The sequence below is a fragment of the Eschscholzia californica genome, unplaced genomic scaffold, assembly GCF_041429995.1.
Source record: "Eschscholzia californica isolate CP2 unplaced genomic scaffold, dmEscCali1.0.p SCAF_6, whole genome shotgun sequence".
NCBI classification, from domain to species: Eukaryota; Viridiplantae; Streptophyta; class Magnoliopsida; order Ranunculales; family Papaveraceae; genus Eschscholzia; species Eschscholzia californica.
In genome coordinates this window covers 39,790,738-39,810,148 of record NW_028238483.1, presented here as the reverse complement: position 1 = coordinate 39,810,148, position 19,411 = coordinate 39,790,738, and the positions used below count along the sequence as shown (strand labels likewise).

At 36.1% G+C, this 19,411-nt stretch overlaps 2 protein-coding genes across 3 annotated transcripts; both read left to right on the top strand.

Moving 5' to 3' along the window:
* Window positions 1-2,485: 2,485 nt before the first annotated feature.
* LOC147534755 (uncharacterized) lies at window positions 2,486-11,551 on the top strand. The gene is made up of 11 exons (XM_086646401.1): window positions 2,486-2,639; window positions 3,183-4,314; window positions 5,007-5,091; window positions 7,102-7,216; window positions 7,342-7,448; window positions 8,370-8,467; window positions 8,890-8,972; window positions 9,128-9,202; window positions 9,907-9,969; window positions 10,631-10,786; window positions 11,318-11,551. The coding sequence occupies exons 2-11, from the start codon at window positions 3,211-3,213 to the stop codon at window positions 11,328-11,330; spliced, it is 1,899 nt and encodes a 632-aa protein (XP_086502527.1). The 5' UTR covers window positions 2,486-2,639; window positions 3,183-3,210; the 3' UTR covers window positions 11,331-11,551.
* A 1,335-nt stretch (window positions 11,552-12,886) lies between these two features.
* LOC147534754 (uncharacterized) lies at window positions 12,887-17,855 on the top strand. Of its 2 annotated transcripts, XM_086646400.1 has the most exons (5): window positions 12,887-13,665; window positions 13,785-15,987; window positions 16,407-16,467; window positions 16,576-16,799; window positions 17,460-17,855. In XM_086646400.1, the coding sequence occupies exons 1-5, from the start codon at window positions 13,551-13,553 to the stop codon at window positions 17,512-17,514; spliced, it is 2,658 nt and encodes an 885-aa protein (XP_086502526.1). In that variant the 5' UTR covers window positions 12,887-13,550; the 3' UTR covers window positions 17,515-17,855. The 2 variants fall into 2 exon arrangements, 1 of the variants encoding a protein (XP_086502526.1); XR_015227354.1 differs by lacking the exon at window positions 16,407-16,467 and having other exon boundaries at window positions 13,178-13,665.
* The last annotated feature ends 1,556 nt before the right edge of the window (window positions 17,856-19,411 follow it).

Below are 19,411 nucleotides of genomic sequence, written 5' to 3'. Positions count from 1 at the left end.
AAGGCCCCGTCCACCACTTGTTCATTGGTAGCCATAATAGTGTTCCTGTGAACTGGATGAATAAAACCCCAACATTAACAGCTTAATTGGCTTCCAACAAAAAAAAAACTTAGGTTGTGTTTGTTTTTTATAAGTGTCTGAATCTGAATTGGCTGAATCTGAAATGGTTGAATCTGAATTTGTTAAATCTGAAATGACTGAAGTATTTTAAAAGTTGGGTGTTTGTTTTATTAATCTGAATCACTGTGTCTGAATGAGAATTTTGACACATATACCCTTTTGGACTATTGTTTTCAAAACCCAAATTTTGCTTCTCCACCTTTAAAAGAAAAAACCCTAATCTTTCCTCTTTCATGCTCTCTGTCCCCAGCTATGGCTGCCAGCTTACTCATCCCTCTCTTTCTATCTCTTATATTTTTCTCTTGAGATTCTTCTTCAGTTATGGATCCAGTGATTGAATCGACAAACCTGAACCTATGTGGATTTTGACGGCGGCGAGACCCTTCGATCGACAATTTCTTGAGCCACAAAGCTTTTTCCGTAGGAAGGAAATCGAAGAACAGTTTAGGGTTTCCAATCTGTTACATTCAATCTGCGTATGGAGTCATTTCTTCACTTTGCTATTAATGACGATGATCCACTTGAGATGACCTCTGATATCATCTCCATTAACCTCTCTACACTCAAGGTCACTTCTCAAAGTGACGAAACTTGTACGCAAGGGTTCACAAACCTTTAAACATCCGGCGAGGGTTGTGGTGGTTCCGATCGGTGGTTGTGGTGGTTCTGGTAAGCGATGGTGGGTCTAGTCGGGCATGATGGTTGTTGTCGGCTGCATAGAAAGATGAAAATTCCAATTTTGGGAGGGGCATACTCGTCATTTGTTATATTTCAGATGTTGGGGTCTCATTTCAGACTTGTTTTGAAGTCTGAAATGAGAGGGGATTTAGTCAGCCAATTCAGATGTGAAACTAATTCAGTTAAGATTTCAGATTTTCTTGAATAAAAAACAAACATCTGAAATCTGAATTGGAACCCAATTCAGATTTCAGATCTGAAAAATAAAAAAAAACAAACAGCACCTTAATTGGTAGTCTTTTTGAGGTTTTGTCCTATATCTTTTGCTTGACTTCAACAGTTGAAGTGTTATGATATTTCATTACACGATTTATGAGATACTACTTGATGTCTTTATAAAAAAAACTACTCGTCTTTATACACGATACATCCTAAAAACACGGTGAAAGTAAGAAACTAAACACAATAAATTTGGATAAGATTTCTTAAAACAAAAGGTCAGTAAATAATCATAATAGTAGTAAACATCAACTGGTGTAGTTGTCTAACCATTCTGCTATGTTACTTGACTGTAACAAAAATGACCCTTAGAATGATCATGTGGCAAACCAACACACAATAAATTTGGATCACATTCTTTCTTAAAACAAAAATACATAAAACAAAAAAGAAAAAATGTTAAATTATCGACTCGCATCTTAGAAAAATAGTTAATTTTGAAAAACAGAAATATTACAAAATTTATCACAAGCTAATGTAAATATAACCACATGTTTGAAAAGCAAACAATTTGGACGCTCGTACACTAAAATACAAATATATTTGGCTTGACAAGCTTTACTTAAATTTTGCAATTAGGAACAAGATTGGGCTGTAGACAAACTGATTTTATTTTAATACCAAATTCCACAAAGAATCGAACATCATCCAAATTAACTTGGCAACCCCAAATTTTCCTCCAACGAGAAGGATAGTAAGTTGAACTCAACCCCCTGTCATCAAGTTCCATGTCTAACCAACTCATTTAATTTCTGGAAGAATTTCCCATCTCATAAATCATATTTCTGTACATCTAAATTATTCAGTTTAACAAAATCGTGGTTGTGTTGTGTTGTGGCGTGGTTGACACTCCAAGGTCACGCTCAACACAACTTTATGATTGGTCGTAATGTGGCAAAACTATTGAAAAAAAAACATATCCAATTCACACGATGTGAGGAGAAATTATAGTGACAACCCCATCTCTCCAGCAGTATTAATAAAGGTCGCAATTTTGGACATAAAGAAAGTTTTATGGGGAATAAAGACTTTGTCAATCAATGAGAGAGAGAACATAACGAGAGAGATAGAGTGAAGGAGAGAGAGGAAGAGAGCTGAAGATTAAGGGGTGAAAACCAAATATGTAAATTTTTTGGTTAAAAAAATTATGTCTTCTAAATCAATTTTAGTTGACTAAGTCTTTATTCCCGACGTTTCTTTATGTCCCAAAGCTGCGTCGACTGTGATAGTATGGCTATAGGCGCCTCCCCAAATTGCTATAGAGGCCTCTTAAAGGGGTTTGACCGTAGTCAAACCCTGCCTACTGTAGGCGCCTCCCATTTGAACTGACAAGTCCGAGGACCAAACATGGATGCGGACTGGGCCAGTCCAAGAGAAGATGGACTATCTAGTCCGATAGGTCTCTGACTGGGCGAGTCCCAACCTTTGTAGATTGACTGTTTAAAAGTTTGGATTGATTTACTTGTTCGTCTTCTCTGTGCCAACTGAAAGAAGCTCTTAATTTCATCACTGATTGACCGACTCTCACTGATTCACCACAAGAGGTAGCCTGCCTGCTAACTGTAAGTTTAGTCATTCACTCCTTTTTATAATGTCAGGTAATAACCTCTTTAATGGTGCTCATTATGAAATATGTAGGGGTTTTTCTTGTTTTCTGCAACAACAGTACAGCACTCTGTCCCTGCTCTTATTTATCCATTTTTTGTTTCTGATTTGAGAAATTCTTGTCAAGTTAGGGTTTTTACGGGGTTAAGTAATTAACACTGCCAATTTTGAAAGGGAATTGGCTTCATGCGTTTTAGAATTACGTTATTAGTAGCGTTCCGTCTTCACTGAAAGAATTTCTTAAGTTTATGTGGTATTCTATTATGCCCTTACTCAGTTACTTGTTCCATCTAGTAATTTGTATGAACTACAAATTTGCTGATTTTCAAATTGGTGAGAAATATAAAATTTGTTCTCATTTGGACAAAAAAAGAACTACAATGGATCCTTGTGGAAACCTAAAAGGGTCAGTGATTTTGTTCGCTATTGAATGACCTTGGTAAACTTATGACGACCTTGGCAAATCAAAATAACCTTTTCTTCTTTCATCTTAATTGCAGCTTTACATGTTTTGCTAACATTGCAACAATGACGGATTCTGGAGCTAAGGAAGAAGATGTTGCATTACGAAGGAGGGAGAAGGACAAAAGAAACAAGAAAACCGAGAATGGCTTGGGATTGAAGAACGCTCGTACTGATAAAACTACAACTACGGAAGGGGAGGAGGACAATGGTGTAATGTTAAAAAAAAGTAGTAAGAAACAGGTAGAAAAGGACAATATAAGTATGCAAGTGGATGAGGCAAATGAAGGACCGACAGAAGGGATATCTGTTGTTAGTGGGCATGAACAACGGAAGAAGAAAAAGGAAAAGAAAGAGAGAAAGTTCAAGTATGCAGAAGAAGGGAAGGATGAGGAATCCAAGGGGTCAGAATATCGTGAAACAGAATGTTTATCTATTACTAAGGAGCAGGAAGAAAATGACAAGCGAAAGAAGAAAAAGGAAAAGAAAGATAGGAAGTTGAAGGATAAAGAAATGGAGGATAAGATTTCCAAGAAATCAGAACATCGTGAGAGAGAAGGTACGAATGATAATAGGTTGGAAAAAAGCGAAAAACGAAAGAAGAAAAAGGTGAAGAAAGATAAAAAGGGGTCCAGTTGTATTGAACTGCCTGAGACAGAAAGCACTAATGTAGTCAATCAAGACAATGAGGAAAATATAGATTACGGAACTTATGGAAAGAGTAAAAGGAAGAAAAAGAAGAATGATAACGAAGGTGACTGTATAGAAAGTCTTATTGAGGAGTCAGCTGCCAAAGGAAAGTCACTGCTAGATCCTAAGGAGGTTCAACACAATGATGGTCGTCTCAGTTCTAGTAAGAAGAAAAGGGACAGAGAGGAGGACGTGGAGACGGAAGTAAGAAACAAAAAGAAAAAGAAGAAGTTGGTGGAAGATTTTGGGTTCGAAGAACCCAAAACTGGAATCACAGAAAGTAGGACTGACCATTTCAAAGATTCTGAACCCAAGCAATCATCCAAGAGAGTAAAATTTTCAGATAATGTGGAGGTCTTCCCTTTGCGTGATGTCAGAGATGCGACGGAGGAAAGTCAAGAGAATAATTTGTTTGCCGGTAAGAGGTTCACACAGAAAGAAGATAAACTCATCAAAGATGCTGTTGCAAAGTATATAGAGGTAACCTTCAAAAAACTCTTAAAAAAAATTGCTAAACAAAGTTAGTTGAAAAAGTAGAAGCATGGTCACTATAACTATTTATCAGAGGGGATATGTTAAGTGGAAACTGATAATTGTACTTCAGAAGTTTGCAAAATGTGTACTTAGAGTTGGGCGGAATGATGTACCCTTTCTTACCACACATCCAATGTTTACTCTTCTTATCGACTTACTGTACCTGAATTATATGACTCTTCCGTGGGATTGAGTGCCACATGCTAAGTCAAACTCTAAAAAATGTTCTCGAAGTGTAAAATCAACACAAAAAACATATAGTTATTACTTCATTACAGTATTACACTGAGAAGGAAGAGACCTAGACACTTGATTTGAGATAGGGATGACTACTTCGGAGGCACTGTTTCTACTAGAAATTTTTATTCTTAATTGTCTAAGAAGCTCCTTGTACTTTCTTACCGCAAATCCCATCTTACTCCTTTAGCATACAGTTCTTTCCCATGTTCTCTTTGTAAGACTATGCCATTTAAATTTTAAGTTAACATCTGAATTATTTGGTTTAAATAAATCACGTCGTCAACTGCCTTGCTTTTGATGCATTTGCACATTTTGTTATCTTCTTCTTTTAAACTATTATACACCGTGTCATCTGAACTTCTGTTCCATACTCCAAATTAAATTGATTGTGTCTGTAGGAGCATGGTTTGGGTGAGAATGGGGTGGAAATGATTCTGAAACCTATGAAACATCCAGAAGTAAGAAACTGTTGGAGGGAAATAGGTGAGCTACCTCGTTTACTTTTCTCTTCTCATTGTCAAGCTTTCAGATTTCATATATGTTTTCTTTTGCTGTGTATTATATCTTTGTATATATACAACTGAAGTGGTACCTACGATGCTTAAAAAAAAAGACATTCTTTACTTTTCAAGTTATGAAACATAAATGAAAAGTGAAAAGTGTTTTTTTATTAAATAATTTTACAAAATTGAATAATATTCACTAAAATGTTCTCTCTTTCATATTTAGAGGAACAAGAGACGAGAAAAACTTAAACTGAAATTGCAATCGTTCTGGACTTCACAGATGGCAAGGTTATATTCAGATCGAGATTAATAATCTTTTTACTGTTATATTCAGATTTTGGAGAATTAATCATGTTGCGACGTTATTGTATATTGTGCAAAGTTTCCGTTACATTTTTTTTTTTGAAACTTCGAATTAACATCAATAGAATGAGTAAATACAATAGGTTGCTTCTGACTCAAAAGCTAGGTAGGCTAAGGTTACATGTCATACACCAAATTTTCCAGTTTAACACAAAATCTTGAAAAATTTTATGTTTCGCCCAAGTTCGAATTATAGGAATAGTGTTTCTTTTTAACCGATATTAAGTCTTCTATAGTGCTAATCCTTTCTTTGAAGATCCTACTATTCCCCTCTTCCAGATTTTGGGAAATTCCCATTGGTATGTTTTCCCAAGTTGCCCTTCCTTGCTTCGGTAGTTTGAGGCCTCTCCATTGCTCTAGGCAGTTCAGCAGACCCTAGTTTGGCAGCGGATGATAAGTAAGGATCTGGTAATGAATGATCAGGCACTTGAATCGAGAAGTCATGGTATAGGCAAAATGTGGTTACTGATTTCCCTCGTTCCTTTTGCATAATTTGCATTTTCTAGTCCTATAGACGCCTCTCTTTTGTAACTCATTTGCAATGTTTGAAAAAGCGATTGAAGCGGACGCATCGAGGCGCGCTTCGCTTCGATGCGTAACCCAACCGAATCGAGTCACACGCTTTGGCCATCAATTTCAACTCGTACGCCTTATAGTAGTCATTTGTAGTTAGGAGCTTTTCTAAGCAGGCAGCCCAGATGGTGAATCTAACTCTGGTCAGAAGAGGCTTCTTTTAAATTGCTTTGATTTGCTGATAAGTGTCTCCTACTTCACCATTCAAAATTTTGTAACAAGGTCATGCCATGAAGTGTTATCCCATTCTGCCAAACTCGGCAGTCCTCATTCCCATTGATCGTCACGTTATGCAGCAATTAGAGAAGCTATGTGACTATAGGAAATAAACACGTTATTCATATATTGTGCCTTCTTATAACCTTGCTAGCCCCTGGCTTTAACTTTTTTCTTCTTTATAGTCATTCGCATAATTAATATTATATTATCTTCTGCATTTATTTTAGGGAAAAATGGCCTAAACTCCATAGTTCAAATTTTCTTTTGTCAAAAAAGGATCCCTTGATCTATTTTAGGCTTCAGGTGTGTAAGGTTTGCACATGTTTGCATTGAGTAAGGTTCACACAAGTTTGGATTTAGAATCAGAGTTTGAACATAGTTTGCACCGGGAGCCCAAGCCTTAAAAATATTGACTAGTCTTTTAGTTAAGACAAGAAGAAAGCAAGGATCGATATCAGTAATCAATGTTCTTTGATAGGCACAAAAAGAGCTTCAACAATCATATGCGTTGACATGGTTTATCTAATGTTTGCTCGAATTATAGTAAATGGCTTATGTAGTCTGTACATATTAGCATTTTCCAGCTCACTTTTATGTGCTTTCCTTTTTTATTTTCACTTCTACCTTTATTGTCATGGAATGATTCTTATAGTTATGGAACCTTCACAGTAGCCAGACACATTGTAATTGAGTCTAGATGTTTATTTTTTTATTCATATTAAGTTCATGCTAAAGCATAGTCTCGTAGAAGGAGCTATGGCACCACTTGTATGTATATTTTGTTATGTGGGATTCTGGATAATCATGTTTCTAAAGACGTTAGCTTATGCAGCGGCTGCTGCTGTACCATGGAGATCATATAAGTCAGTAGTCAATCGAGGAAAACTCCTGCTTGAAAGGGGAAAATTACGTGGGTTCACTGAAGAAGAGAAGGAGCTAATCAAGAAGTACGTTATTTTTTTTTTCCCACCACAACTCTCTTGCCTTCTTTATTAACATCTGCATTGGACTCTTTGTCTACACCACGACGCTATTTTAACTTGTGAAGAAATGACAAAATCTGAACTTGTAGGTTCGTCAAAGAACGTGGACCTAAGTGGAAAGAGCTGGCGAAAATCTTAGGCAAACATTCAATTCACGTGAGCGATGCGTGGCGTCGAATGCAGTGTACAAAAACGGGTATGTTTCATAGAGTTCAGAATGTCATAATGGGTTAATCCCTTTTTGTCCACCTATTCCGTTACCAGCTTCCCTTTTGGCCCCATGCTTTCTGTATCTTCAAGGTTAGATCCATTTTCTTGGGGTTCCATCCAAGAGACATTGAGGACAATTTTAATTTTCTAAATCACCCTCCTCTTTTAATGGTTTCTATCCCCTTCATTTATCTTCTTACTCTCTTTCTATTACCTTTCTCTCCCCTTCCTCTTTCTCTCATTCCTTCTCTATTTCTGTCTTATTTTTTCTCTTTTTCTCCCCGATGACAACAACTTTCAGGACCTCCATTAATTGGGATCTGCAACAATGCTAAAAGAACAAAAGTCCCCTCTCCTGACGAAAGGGCTTTCTTTCCCTTCGTCTGGAAGAGCAAATCTTCCCGCTCCGCTTGCTTGAAAAAAAAAACTGAAATAGTAGCCTGAGCATGTGTGATCTTAACAGGGGCGGGAGAGAAGAGGAAAAAGTATTCCTTGATTAACTGAAGATAAAGAAAGTAAAATGGAAACCAACTCGCTAGCAAACTTTAGTTCCTCGGGATACTGTCATGGAAAATGAATAAGTAGCATACTTTGGTGCAAAGATTGAACCACAGTGGAGCTAATCTCTGTATATTTTTACTTTTTTGTCTATAATCTATGTACATATTTCCTATTTTCTTAGGAATCCACTTTAAGAGATGTAGAATGAAGAGAACTTCTTCTTGAGGATATCCAATTACTAGAAAGCCGTAACCTTTACTCCTAGTCCTAGGTGCCACGGGCTGAGACCCAATACATACATCATCATGTAACGTTGCTATTTGAAATAGGTAATAAACATCCTTTTATTTCTTAGGTATGAACTCTAGTTACTGCTGAATTATCTTTTTCTTCCTTTGTGAAACAGGTAGTTGGTCCCAGGAGGAGTTACAGACTTTATTTGATTTGGTGAACATGGATTTGCAAATGAAGGCCTTTGAGGTGAAGAAATCCGACCGTCCCAAGGTTAGTTATTCTGTTCAACATGTTTTGGCTTTCGTAGAATTCTACATATCCTTCGTGTTAGTGAATAGTGATATCATTTGGTAACTAGATGTAGAAGTGACTCCCTTCCCAAAAAAACGAAAGATAGTTTTTCCTTTTGAACCTTTTTAGAATATTTCCAGAATCTGAATGTTAGCAAGTCTTAGTTTGAATTAACAATTGTTTTCCCGAAGTAAGGGAACAACTCTTTTGGCTTAGTAAGGGAACAACCCCTTGTGATTATCCCATTTTACTGATATTCAAGGCTTTTAGAGTCTTTGTACAATGTTCAAACCAAAGGAATATACTAATAATGGCTGTATGATTTTTGATATCGTGATTTCCAGTGGTTTCTTTACTTTTGACTAGATCTGTATTCGTAAGTGTTTTTTCCCAATTGTCAGGGGATGTTGCGAGACAACATCAGTTGGACAGCAATTAGTGCAAAGTTGGGCACTCGAACAATCAGTGAATGCTGCCGCAAATGGTACATTTTATAATTTGTTTGACCTCAATCTTGTGTTCATTAATTCAACTGTGTTAAATATGTTAGAACTTAGAACTACTGTTATTTACCTCGGTTAACTGGTTCTGATTTGTGGACCAATTTTATTCTGACCATTGATGCATGCCCATTTTCAGGTATAGCCAATTAGCATCACCAATGATAAAAACTAGGGAGTGGAGTGATGCAGATGATTATAAGTTGGTGAATGAGTATGAATCTTGTCCTTGCAAACTCATTAAAATGTATAGGAATACATGGATTCCTGATTTCTATGTTTCTGATTGAACCTTATATTGGATGTGAATATTTTCCTTCATTATGTAAGTATTTCCCGTCCTCCCTGCACCAGAGATGATAAAAAAAAGAAATAACAAGGTAAGTGATGTCAGTGATAAAAATCATTAACTTGGGTTTCAAGCTCCATAATCCATATTAACGAAGTCCAATTGATGTCAATGTTTTAGTTTAATACCTTTTTTACGTCAAAAACTTGTTGCTTATACGGAACTTGTAGATCATTCCACATTATTACAGGTTATCCTTTGCAATGTTATTGGTTACTCGATGTACTTGAGGATATTAGGAAATATTCTAACTACCAAATTACATTTTTCACACTCGTGAACCTCTGGGATTAGGACCATTTCACATAAAATATTTCAAAATGAAGTGAATGAACTCAGAAACTGAGTTCTGGCTTACCATTTCTCTAGGTAGTCGCCCCATTCTCCAAAGCACCACAAATCTCCATTATATGGAATCGGTATGTAGGAAAACAGTTTTCTCTAATCCTCTCAGTTTCTAGTAGTTGTGTACGTAGAACCATTTGTCTTTACAGATTCAAGTGGATAAAGTTTCAACTGTACTTTCATCTAATATTGCTAAATGCTAATTATATTAAATACTACTTCAGACTTCTTATGTTGGACGCTTGCTGTGTGGAAGATGTGGACTGGGATAACCTTCTCGAGAATAGGTAACTTAATGAAACTGATGCTTTAATGTATGACTCTTTTATATTTACCTTTTCTCTTCGTTGTTATATATCTTTTCTTGATGTTCATATTTCTCTTTTATATTTGTAAAAATAAACTCTATGCATAAGCCATCTATTGTTGGACATTGCTGTTATTTGCCCTCTTCAACGTCTGAGGTGGCTTTTTGCTCCGACCACTTTATTTGCATAGGGGGTTTTGCACTTTTGCTAGTATATGCTGTTACTTTAGCTAGGATCTTCACTTTCTGAGTTTCTATTAAGCACCGTTCTGGGGTGATTCTTTTGTGCGTTTCGATAAGTGGGCACTACTGATCCTACTCCGTTTATGGGGCTGCGTGGTTGCATTGTGGGGTAGGTGCCATCACAGATGAACTGTGAGCTAAGCAGTTGGATTAGATACCTGAGTAATTCAGTGATGAACTCAGCTTCGTGATTGCATCCTAGTTCGAAAAGGGAAGCTCCCGTCTAGGATTAGATTTGCATTGTCCTCTTCCATTTGTGGCAAAATAAACTCGAATCATTAACTTATTACTTTTGCACCAACCACTTCACTTGATTTTGAAAATCCAGGAAAGTTATATTACTTCCACCATATCCTCATCGTCTATGTTAATTCTGATCGTTAACTTTTTCTTCTCAGGTCTGGAGCTGTTTGTCGGCAACGTTGGAGACAAATGGTGAATCACATCGGCTGCAATGGGCTTAAGTCATTCCCAGAACAAGTTGAGGTGCTTGCAAAACGTTATCGCCCGGAAATACTAGAAACCAGAAAAACCTTGGACAGCATGTCTGTTGAGTAAGATCTCTTGTTGTTTTTTTTCATTTCAGAGCGTTTTAGATAAACCTTAGAGGAGTAGTTGATATTACCTCTAATATGAATATTTCAATATTTAGGGCTTATTTTGGTTTATTCTTGTTTAGCTTTCCAAACACAAGAATTAGTCAAACATAGAATCTTCACATCTTTTTCTATGACTATGCGTTCGACAGTGACTCCTAGTCCTAGAGATGAAAAATTTGTCGTGGAGAACTGAAGATTTAGCTAGCATGTTATCACGTAAAGAGCAAGTTCATTGTCACAAAGTATTTAGAATGAGGTCCTGATATAGTCTCGCTTCAACTAATTCTAGTTCTATCTACGGTTCTGTCATTTTTATATGCACGCGTATTCAGAATATGTAAGCAACAAAAGTCTAACAAGATTTATCTAAAGAAAAATTCCAAACGATTCCATGACATTAATATATATATATATATATACTTTATTTATGGACTAATAAAACTAGTTTACTATCAATCAAAATCGAACTCCACCTCATATTTGCAGGCCTATAACATAGTAGAATGGAAGATGGGGAAAGATTTGACTTAGGATTCAATTTGAAGAAGTCTTCACCATTATTTGGTTATTACTAACAACTAGTGGTTGTGGTTAGTTCCCTTGAGATATTTCAAAGTCTTGTGTTTATGAAAATGATTCATTCATTATGTGAACTAAAGTCTTGATTTTATGAAAATGATTCACTCATTATGTGAATAAATCAATAGTTGACATTAGGTACAACCGTACAAAGTCTCTTTTCTATAAAAAAAAAAAAAAAAAAAAAAAACAGTGTCTGTTTGAGAACATTAGAGGGGAAAATGAAAATGGAGAATTTAGCGATACCTCCTCACCACTAATGTTAGTGATACCCTTTTTTTAATTAGATATTAGCAAAATCTCTTTTTTTTGTGCTTAAAAGTACGAAAATACCCTTATTTTTATTGTTTTTTTCATCTTTTTTTTTTGATTTCTCAAACCTCTTTGATGTTATTCTTTGCCGACGAATATTCATTTCTCATACCTATTTTTTTCTCTTATCCGTCTTTTTTTACTCTACCAACAACTTTCATTTTAAATTAATAAATCATAAAGAATACAAATGCAAATTGAAATTATGAAATTGAATGAAAATTAAAAAGATAGAAGAGAATTTATTAATTTAACTTACAAATTAGATAGAAAAATGTATGAAAGACCAAAGTTAGAGTGTTATGTTAGTCGTGAACTTACAAATTAGTTAGAAAAATTTATAGGAAGACTGAAGTTAGAGTTTTATGTTGATCGTAGTAAAATGAGAGAGAGAAAAAAAGAAAATATAATAAGTCTAAAGTTACTTTCATAGTTTCAAATGCAAAAAAAGAGGTTTCCCTAATATCAAATTAAGAAAGGAGGTATCACTAATAGGACATCAGTAGTGAGGGGTATCGCTAAACTCCCCAAAAGAAATAAGGTTTTAAAGTATAATGGGGCAGCGTTATCTCGGTTAAGTGGAGTGCTAGGAGCATGATTAACATTTCATTTGGCTTGTCCATACTTTTTTTTTGTTTATTTAGGATACCATAAAGCAACAAATACAAACATAAAGAACATTCAAGCATAGGTTTGGCAAAATATTTTGGTACATTTTTTGTATATTTTTTGAAATTCACTATACCAAGCAAGAGCAAATACTGAAACACTAAAAAAATGTTGCCCTAAGAGGTGGTACCGTTTATAATTTTCAGATAGACTATTTGATTACATGTGAGAGTTGAGACCCACTCTAGCAAGTTCATGATATGGAAAGTAGAAAGGGAAAAGTAAAAGGCTGAAATAATCAAACACCTTCTCTTTGGTTTCCTTTCGGAATTGCCAAATTCAGGCTTTAAGCAGTAAATATAATGTGAGAAACAAACAAGAATCTATTTTGTTTATCTTTTTCAGTTTTCTTTTTGACCATTTATTGGCTTTCTATTTAAACTTTAAAATGTAGTTCTAGGACTTTTCTTTTCCTCTTTTTTTAAGACAATTTGAATAATAATAGTATTAATTTGAGTTTGTTTCTCCATCTATAGAGAATGAAAGAGAAGAGATAGAGAGACTCATAAAAGTTGAAAAAGAAGAAAATGAGAGACATGAGAGAAACAAAAGTAAAGAGCTAGTGAGAACCAATTGAAGAGAAAGGGCAATTCAACTTGAAGATTTTCAACCGGAGGTGAAAAAGTGACCTCTAAAAATTTGTAAAATGAACCCACCAATAAGGATACCAAATTACAAATTGATCAAATTAGGGACCCAATTGAGATATTGGTAATAAAGTAAGGATCAGTTACAAATTTTCCGTTGAGCAAACTATTGCATGGAAGAACTCTGCTCCGCCACTTCAGACAAATGCTTATTACGACTCCCTCCAAATCTGAATTTTTCTTCTCTCTCTCTCTCTCTAGCCTCTGTTTTGATTTAGTCCATCTTTCTGACTTTAAAGCCGGCGCTTAGATTTTCAGACCTCAAATTTCTCAACTTTTCAACTTGAGACGAGTAAAACAACCCTTCTTACTTTGTGGGTACTTCTCTCCTTGTGTTTCTTCAACTACAGAATGATTATTGATGGTGGTTCTTCCTTGTTCATCTGATGATGAATAAGTTGATTTTAAGTTCTGTTTATGAGGATTTAGATGCTTAAAAATCATGGGTATTTGATGATTTTCAGTTTCAAGTTCAATTTTATGCTTATTTTGGGTTTTTTTGATTCTAAAAAATGGCTCAAGGATCAAAAGTTCTACTTGTTCGTTGCCCCAAATGTGACAATCTTCTTCCTGAACTTCCTGATATTCCTGTTTATCAATGTGGTGGTTGTGGTACTGTTCTTCAAGGTCAGATTTTTTCACCCTTTTTCTCTCTCTCTCTCTAGGTTTTTTTGCTTATTTAGTATGATTGTGTCTTACCCTTTTCATAGTTTTAAGTATAAATTCTTGGGTTTATTGAAATACAGTTAAAATCAAATCAACTAGAACTGATGGATTATCTGAGAAATCTGATGAAGAGAGGGTAAAATTGGGTTCTGCAAAATCAGATAGTGATAGGGAAATTGATGAACTAGTCAAAATTGTTCATGAAAGAGATGGAAATTCAAGTAGTAGTTCCTTTTCTAGGTTAACTAGAAATAGAGAAGTTATGACTGAAACCATGGGTACTACTGGTCATGTTCCAAAGTATAAAGGTTCATCTATAACTTCCATTGAAGATCATAAAGAATTGATGGAACCCCAAATTGAAACTACTAGTCTTTCTCACAGACCAGACCAAATTCCCCATAATTGGCCTGATCCGAGAAGAGTTGGTTTCATGATGAATCAAAGAAACGAAAGAGTTGTAGATGAAGGTCGAAGATATGCAACTACTCCTTATCCTGATGAAGGTCCATCAAACTACCAAAGACCGAGTTATGATTATAACTATGATGAAATGTTTTCGATTTCAGATTCTAATTCACATTATGGTGAACCAATGTTCAAATCAAACAGTTCAAATGCTTCGGAGAGAGTTGAGTATCTTGAACAAGACCGAGCTGAGCTCTTGAGGAAACTGCAGGAGCTGCAGGATAAGTTAAGCGGGTCGTGTGACATAAATGGAAAACCAAAAGTTCTTCACGATCCTTATGGTTCCCGTGATTCTAGATATTCGATGGACTCGCCTGTATCTGTTAGAGCTCCGTCTCATCCTTATGTAGCTAATAAACATGTTCAAAGACCCTCATACATAAACCAGGGTCGTGACCGAGTTCCTCCGATAAACAGACCTGAGATGCATGATTTCTATCCTCAAATGCATTATAGGTCTGAAAGTGCTGGATACCCGGATTCATTTGCACCTCAAATTCATCGAAGAAATCCAAGCCAACCACCCCACAGCTTCCAACCACGGGCCTCTCATGACTACTACCAGGGAAGGTACATGGAGTTTGATCGGGACAGTGTTTCATCATACCCACACAATACCTTCTTTCACCAACCTGGTTGCTCTTGTTACCAGTGCTATAACAAAAACTGGCAAGTTCCAGCACGAGTCCCACCCACCCTTTTGAGGGATAGAAGATTCCCAAATGACCCAAGTAGTCCTATACTCCATCACGCGGATAATCTGAGAAACTTTGGTTCTCAGGGTCATTATCGTGGAAATGCCAATCTTTCTCCATTACATACTCGTGAACGACAAGTCCGTGTTCAAATATCAACTGATCTAGATTCAGAATTATGTAGTTCTGATCAGCAATCAGTGGTAGTAAAGAAAAGTGTGCGGCGTTGTAATCCAATTGCAGGTGGTGCTCCATTTATCACATGCTGTAATTGCTTCGAATTGCTGAAACTGCCGAGAAAGTTTTCGATGATGGAACAGAAAGAACGGAAGCTGAAATGTGGGGTTTGTTCTGCTATTATTACGATCTTGGTTGACAATAAGAAGCTTATTTGCATAAAAGAGAATTCTTTGGAGGTAAATAAGGGATCAATATTGGTAGTCCAAGAAAGTCATGCACGTTCATCTCATCATGCTAAACACGATAGCACAAAGTCCTTTTCGGAGGACTATGATAACTCCGGTTACAACTTTCAGTCTATGGATGGGGAGACTGTGTCGTCCAATAATCCAAGGCTGAACGTATCTGACTCTGAGAGGATGGAATATGTTTCTTCTGTATCTAATGGTACGTCTGAGGTTGAAAAAAGTCCCAATAGTGTAATTTGTCAAAAAGAGTTGGCAAAATCTTCAGAGCTGACTCCATCGAAACGCTTCAAGACTCCACCAAATCCAGGATCACCTCTTCTTGAGCATTTTGAGTATTCTTCTTACCATAGGAAGGTGGACCAGATGGCGAATGAAAACAAGAGTAAAAACACGGATGAAGAGGAGGTGGTTCAGACTAAATCTATTTCGAGACAAAATTCTTTGAAAGATGCAGCTGCAACTGAGATGGAAGTTCCATTCGGTGAATACTCGATCACTGGAGTGTCTCAGGATTCTAATGACACAACCAAAGAAGAAGAACAAAGTAAGATAGGAAAAGGTGGTCTCTTGTTCTTTGAAGGTTTGCTTAAGAGTGACATATCCGATGTTTCAGTGAATGGGCAGCCTCTACCAACTACAGTGGTAAAGAAAGCTCAGAAACGAGCTGGACGGATCCATCCTGGTCATTACTGGTATGTGTTTCCATATTTTCTCCTTTCCAGATGCAAGAAGTGCATTTATTTTACAATGTGATTTTGTTGATCCAGTTTTAGTGTTCGGTTTAAAGAAACCAACCATGAGTTGTTAGCTGCTTCCGGAACTGTAGCATAATGAGATACTATCATTTTCGAAACAAGCTAGGGTTGGTTTTGTTGACCCAACATTAGTAGCCAGTCAACAAAATCTCATGTTCATGTAGTACTTATGTGACGGTTGAAAATCTCTAATATCATGTTTTATAGTTTAAACTATTGGTTGCGAAATTTCAGAGATAAAGTTTTTATGTGAATGTGTTATTTCCTATTTGCATTTATGTCCACGAACAACATTTCATTTATTAAACTTTACGCCCTTCAAGAGTCTGATTTATGCATCATTCTGTCATAATCAGGTATGATTACCGAGCTGGATTCTGGGGTGTGATGGGTCAGCCTTGTCTCGGCATACTTCCTGTGAGATAACTTAACCCTTGAAGAAATTTTTTAAACTAAAATGTTTGTGATAAAGTTTCATTCTTCCTCCTAATCCTAATGTATTGTTTATCAACATTTGTGTTTCAGCCATCTATTGAAGAATTCAATTACCCCATGCCTAAGGATTGTGCTGGTGGAAACACCGGTGTTTGCGTAAATGGCAGAGAACTTCATCAGAAAGATTTAAATTTACTTGCTAGCAGGGGACTACCAACTACAAAAGATAAATCTTATATCGTTGAGATTTGTGGGACAGTTGTGGACGAGAACACTTGGGAAGAGCTTGAGAGCCTCGGCAGACTTGCTCCAACGTAAGCCACAACTGCTTCCCCTTACTTCCTTTTCTATACGTAGTTTATCTATATTAATGTGTTTACAAGTTTCGTATTATCCTAGTTTCAATTTTGGGTCACCCAGTCGAAGAGAATAGTGCGAGGCTTGCTTGCCTTGGGGTGGGAAGTCATAAAATTGACATACCTTTCTATCTACATGACATAGACTTCGGTACGGAAGCAGCATCAACACCGGTACAAGGTGTTAATACGACTATACGAAGGTCCCCGGATTGAGGATAACATATGTTCCTCTCCACTGGAGGGACCAGGGTTGGAATCCCCCCATTTCGAAAGAGAAACCCGAAGAGGCCTATACTTTCTTGTCTTAATAATTAAGTATTTTCTTTCTAACTAAACAGTTTTTAGTCATAGATAAAACATTTTTACTAACCACATTTACCTAGAGGGGTATTTTATAATACACACATCTCCATAAGACTTCTGGTGACACGGTGTGTTGATCTTGAGAGGACTACTCTTTTCGGTCATCGTCTAGATCAGAAAAGATGATATTCCAATGGTTAAATGTCGTGACTGGCTAATTTATATTCTGCATTGTTTTGTTCATGAAAAATTATTTTCGATCAGATTAACATATTTTTCAAATGTCTGAAAACATTATTAACATTTGAACAGAATCGAAAAGTTGAAGCACGGGTTTGGAATGAAAGCTCCAAAAGTTGTTGCCTAGAGAAGAAGACATCAAATCTTTGGCTGGCCTATATTCTTTCTGGATAATCAGAGAATAATCTTCTCCAATTTCTGCAGTATATACATTTGTCTCAAGAGTGGTTTTCCATTATTGATTTATTTTTAGTGATCAAGTAAGTTTTGATTAATTAAACAGTCTGCCATTTTTTATGGGTTCAAAATATTAAAATCTTACTTTAATCTGTAATTACTAATCCTATAGAATGAAAGAAAAAGTAAAGTAAAGAATCTGTAATATTTGTAGAATTTGAATGTGTGATTTTGTACCATTTCTTGTTTTTGAGCTTTTATTTATGTGAATGAACCACACAGTTTGAACCAGGTTGCTCACTTGTTAGCGAAACATGTTTTTAATTTGAACTTATTTAAAACCGAGGAGATCATTACGACTCCTAACTGCATTGTAAGCCAATTGGCGGCAGATTTAGCCAATATTCTTTTGAGCTCGAATAGCGAATAAATATAGGCAATTGCCTACGTTCATCAAAAAAAAAAAAAAAAAAAAACTAAATATTTATTGATTTTTTGTTTATACTTTTGGTTCTCACACTCTCTCCTCTTTAAAATGACATTTGATTTGTGGTCCGAGTTTTATATCAAATTGTTAAGTGGGCAACCTAGCAAAATGTGGCCTACGTTGACATGCAAATAGACGGTTTACACAACTCTATAGTCCAGTCCAACCAAGGGGTCTCCCAGATTTGTAGTTAACATTTTCATTGTAACAATTCTAGCGGTAGTCAATAAGAGGTTTAATCTTCCACCTTAGAGGTCGAGGATTCGAGGCACCCTGACAATTAAAAAGAAAAACAACTGTAATTGTAACAGATAAACAAAAATCTACCCCAATATGATTTGCACTGAATCCATATTTAAGCAACCTGTTCTTAAATGTGCCCCATTTTACATGGAACCCCATGTTCTTGTCATGAAATACAAAAAAAATATCCCATGTTGTCATGAAGTATATATATATATATATATATACTTTCAATTCGTTGAAATGTGAAGCTTGGCCGGGTAGACTTTGTCGGTATTTAAATAAGCTTTCCAATTTGTGCTAGTGCGTAACGACTAACTGAGATTGATGCCAGCAGGGTGTTTAAAAACACAACTAATGTGGAATAATAAATTGAATTTCAAACTTAGTCCTATTTTACCAACTGTCCTTAAATTCATAATAAGAAAAAAAAAAGACATATATATTAGGTTGTGTACAAACTACAAAGTGTGTCGACCATTAAAATTCCTATAAGAAATATCACCCAGAAAAAAACTTTAGCCCATGAAGGTCTCTCTGGTAAAGAGTAACATGTGTCACCGTAAACAACAAGCATATCTGACTTGGTTAAATTCTTGGTCCAAAATCATGTGAGCATAACATTTTTTCTATGAGACATGTGATCATATGAGCTATAGTTAGCTAGCTAGCTATTAATTTAAGCCCCACAAATTTAAGTTCTTTTAATTCTAACTAGTAACCACCCTCTCTCTCTCTCTCTCTCTCTCTCTCTCTCTCTCAATGCTCATCTTATAAAAATGTGAGTCCTTTTGCTAGTAGCTCTTGTGGGATTTCCGTGAAGATTACAACATCCAACCAAACTTGCATCTCTAGATAATCAATCACTCCTTTAATTTCTCCAATCTTTTCATATAACTCTCTCTCTCTCTCTTCAAAGGCATTAATGGTTGACATGGAAAAATTTTCAGGCGACAATGATCAACCCATCAATAAGGCTCTTATTTGGGACTCAGGCAGCTCACTCTACGATTCATTCGAACTCAACGCCTTCAAACGCCACCTTGACTCAGTCATCTCTTCCAGAACTTACTCTATGCCACATCTATCCCATTTTCAACTTCCACCACCACCACCA

What these genes read in the sequence shown, in the direction of transcription:
- LOC147534755 (XM_086646401.1), top strand. Translation starts at nt 3,211, where the DNA reads ATGACGGATTCTGGAGCTAAGGAAGAAGATGTTGCATTACGAAGGAGG. An exon ending in AAACTGTTGGAGGGAAATAG is followed by an intron (nt 5,092 to 7,101) that starts GTGAGCTACCTC and finishes TAGCTTATGCAG; the next exon opens with CGGCTGCTGCTGTACCATGG. An exon ending in AGTGAATGCTGCCGCAAATG is followed by an intron (nt 8,973 to 9,127) that starts GTACATTTTATA and finishes GCCCATTTTCAG; the next exon opens with GTATAGCCAATTAGCATCAC.
- LOC147534754 (XM_086646400.1), top strand. Translation starts at nt 13,551, where the DNA reads ATGGCTCAAGGATCAAAAGTTCTACTTGTTCGTTGCCCCAAATGTGAC. An exon ending in TTGTGGTACTGTTCTTCAAG is followed by an intron (nt 13,666 to 13,784) that starts GTCAGATTTTTT and finishes ATTGAAATACAG; the next exon opens with TTAAAATCAAATCAACTAGA. An exon ending in CTTGTCTCGGCATACTTCCT is followed by an intron (nt 16,468 to 16,575) that starts GTGAGATAACTT and finishes TTTGTGTTTCAG; the next exon opens with CCATCTATTGAAGAATTCAA.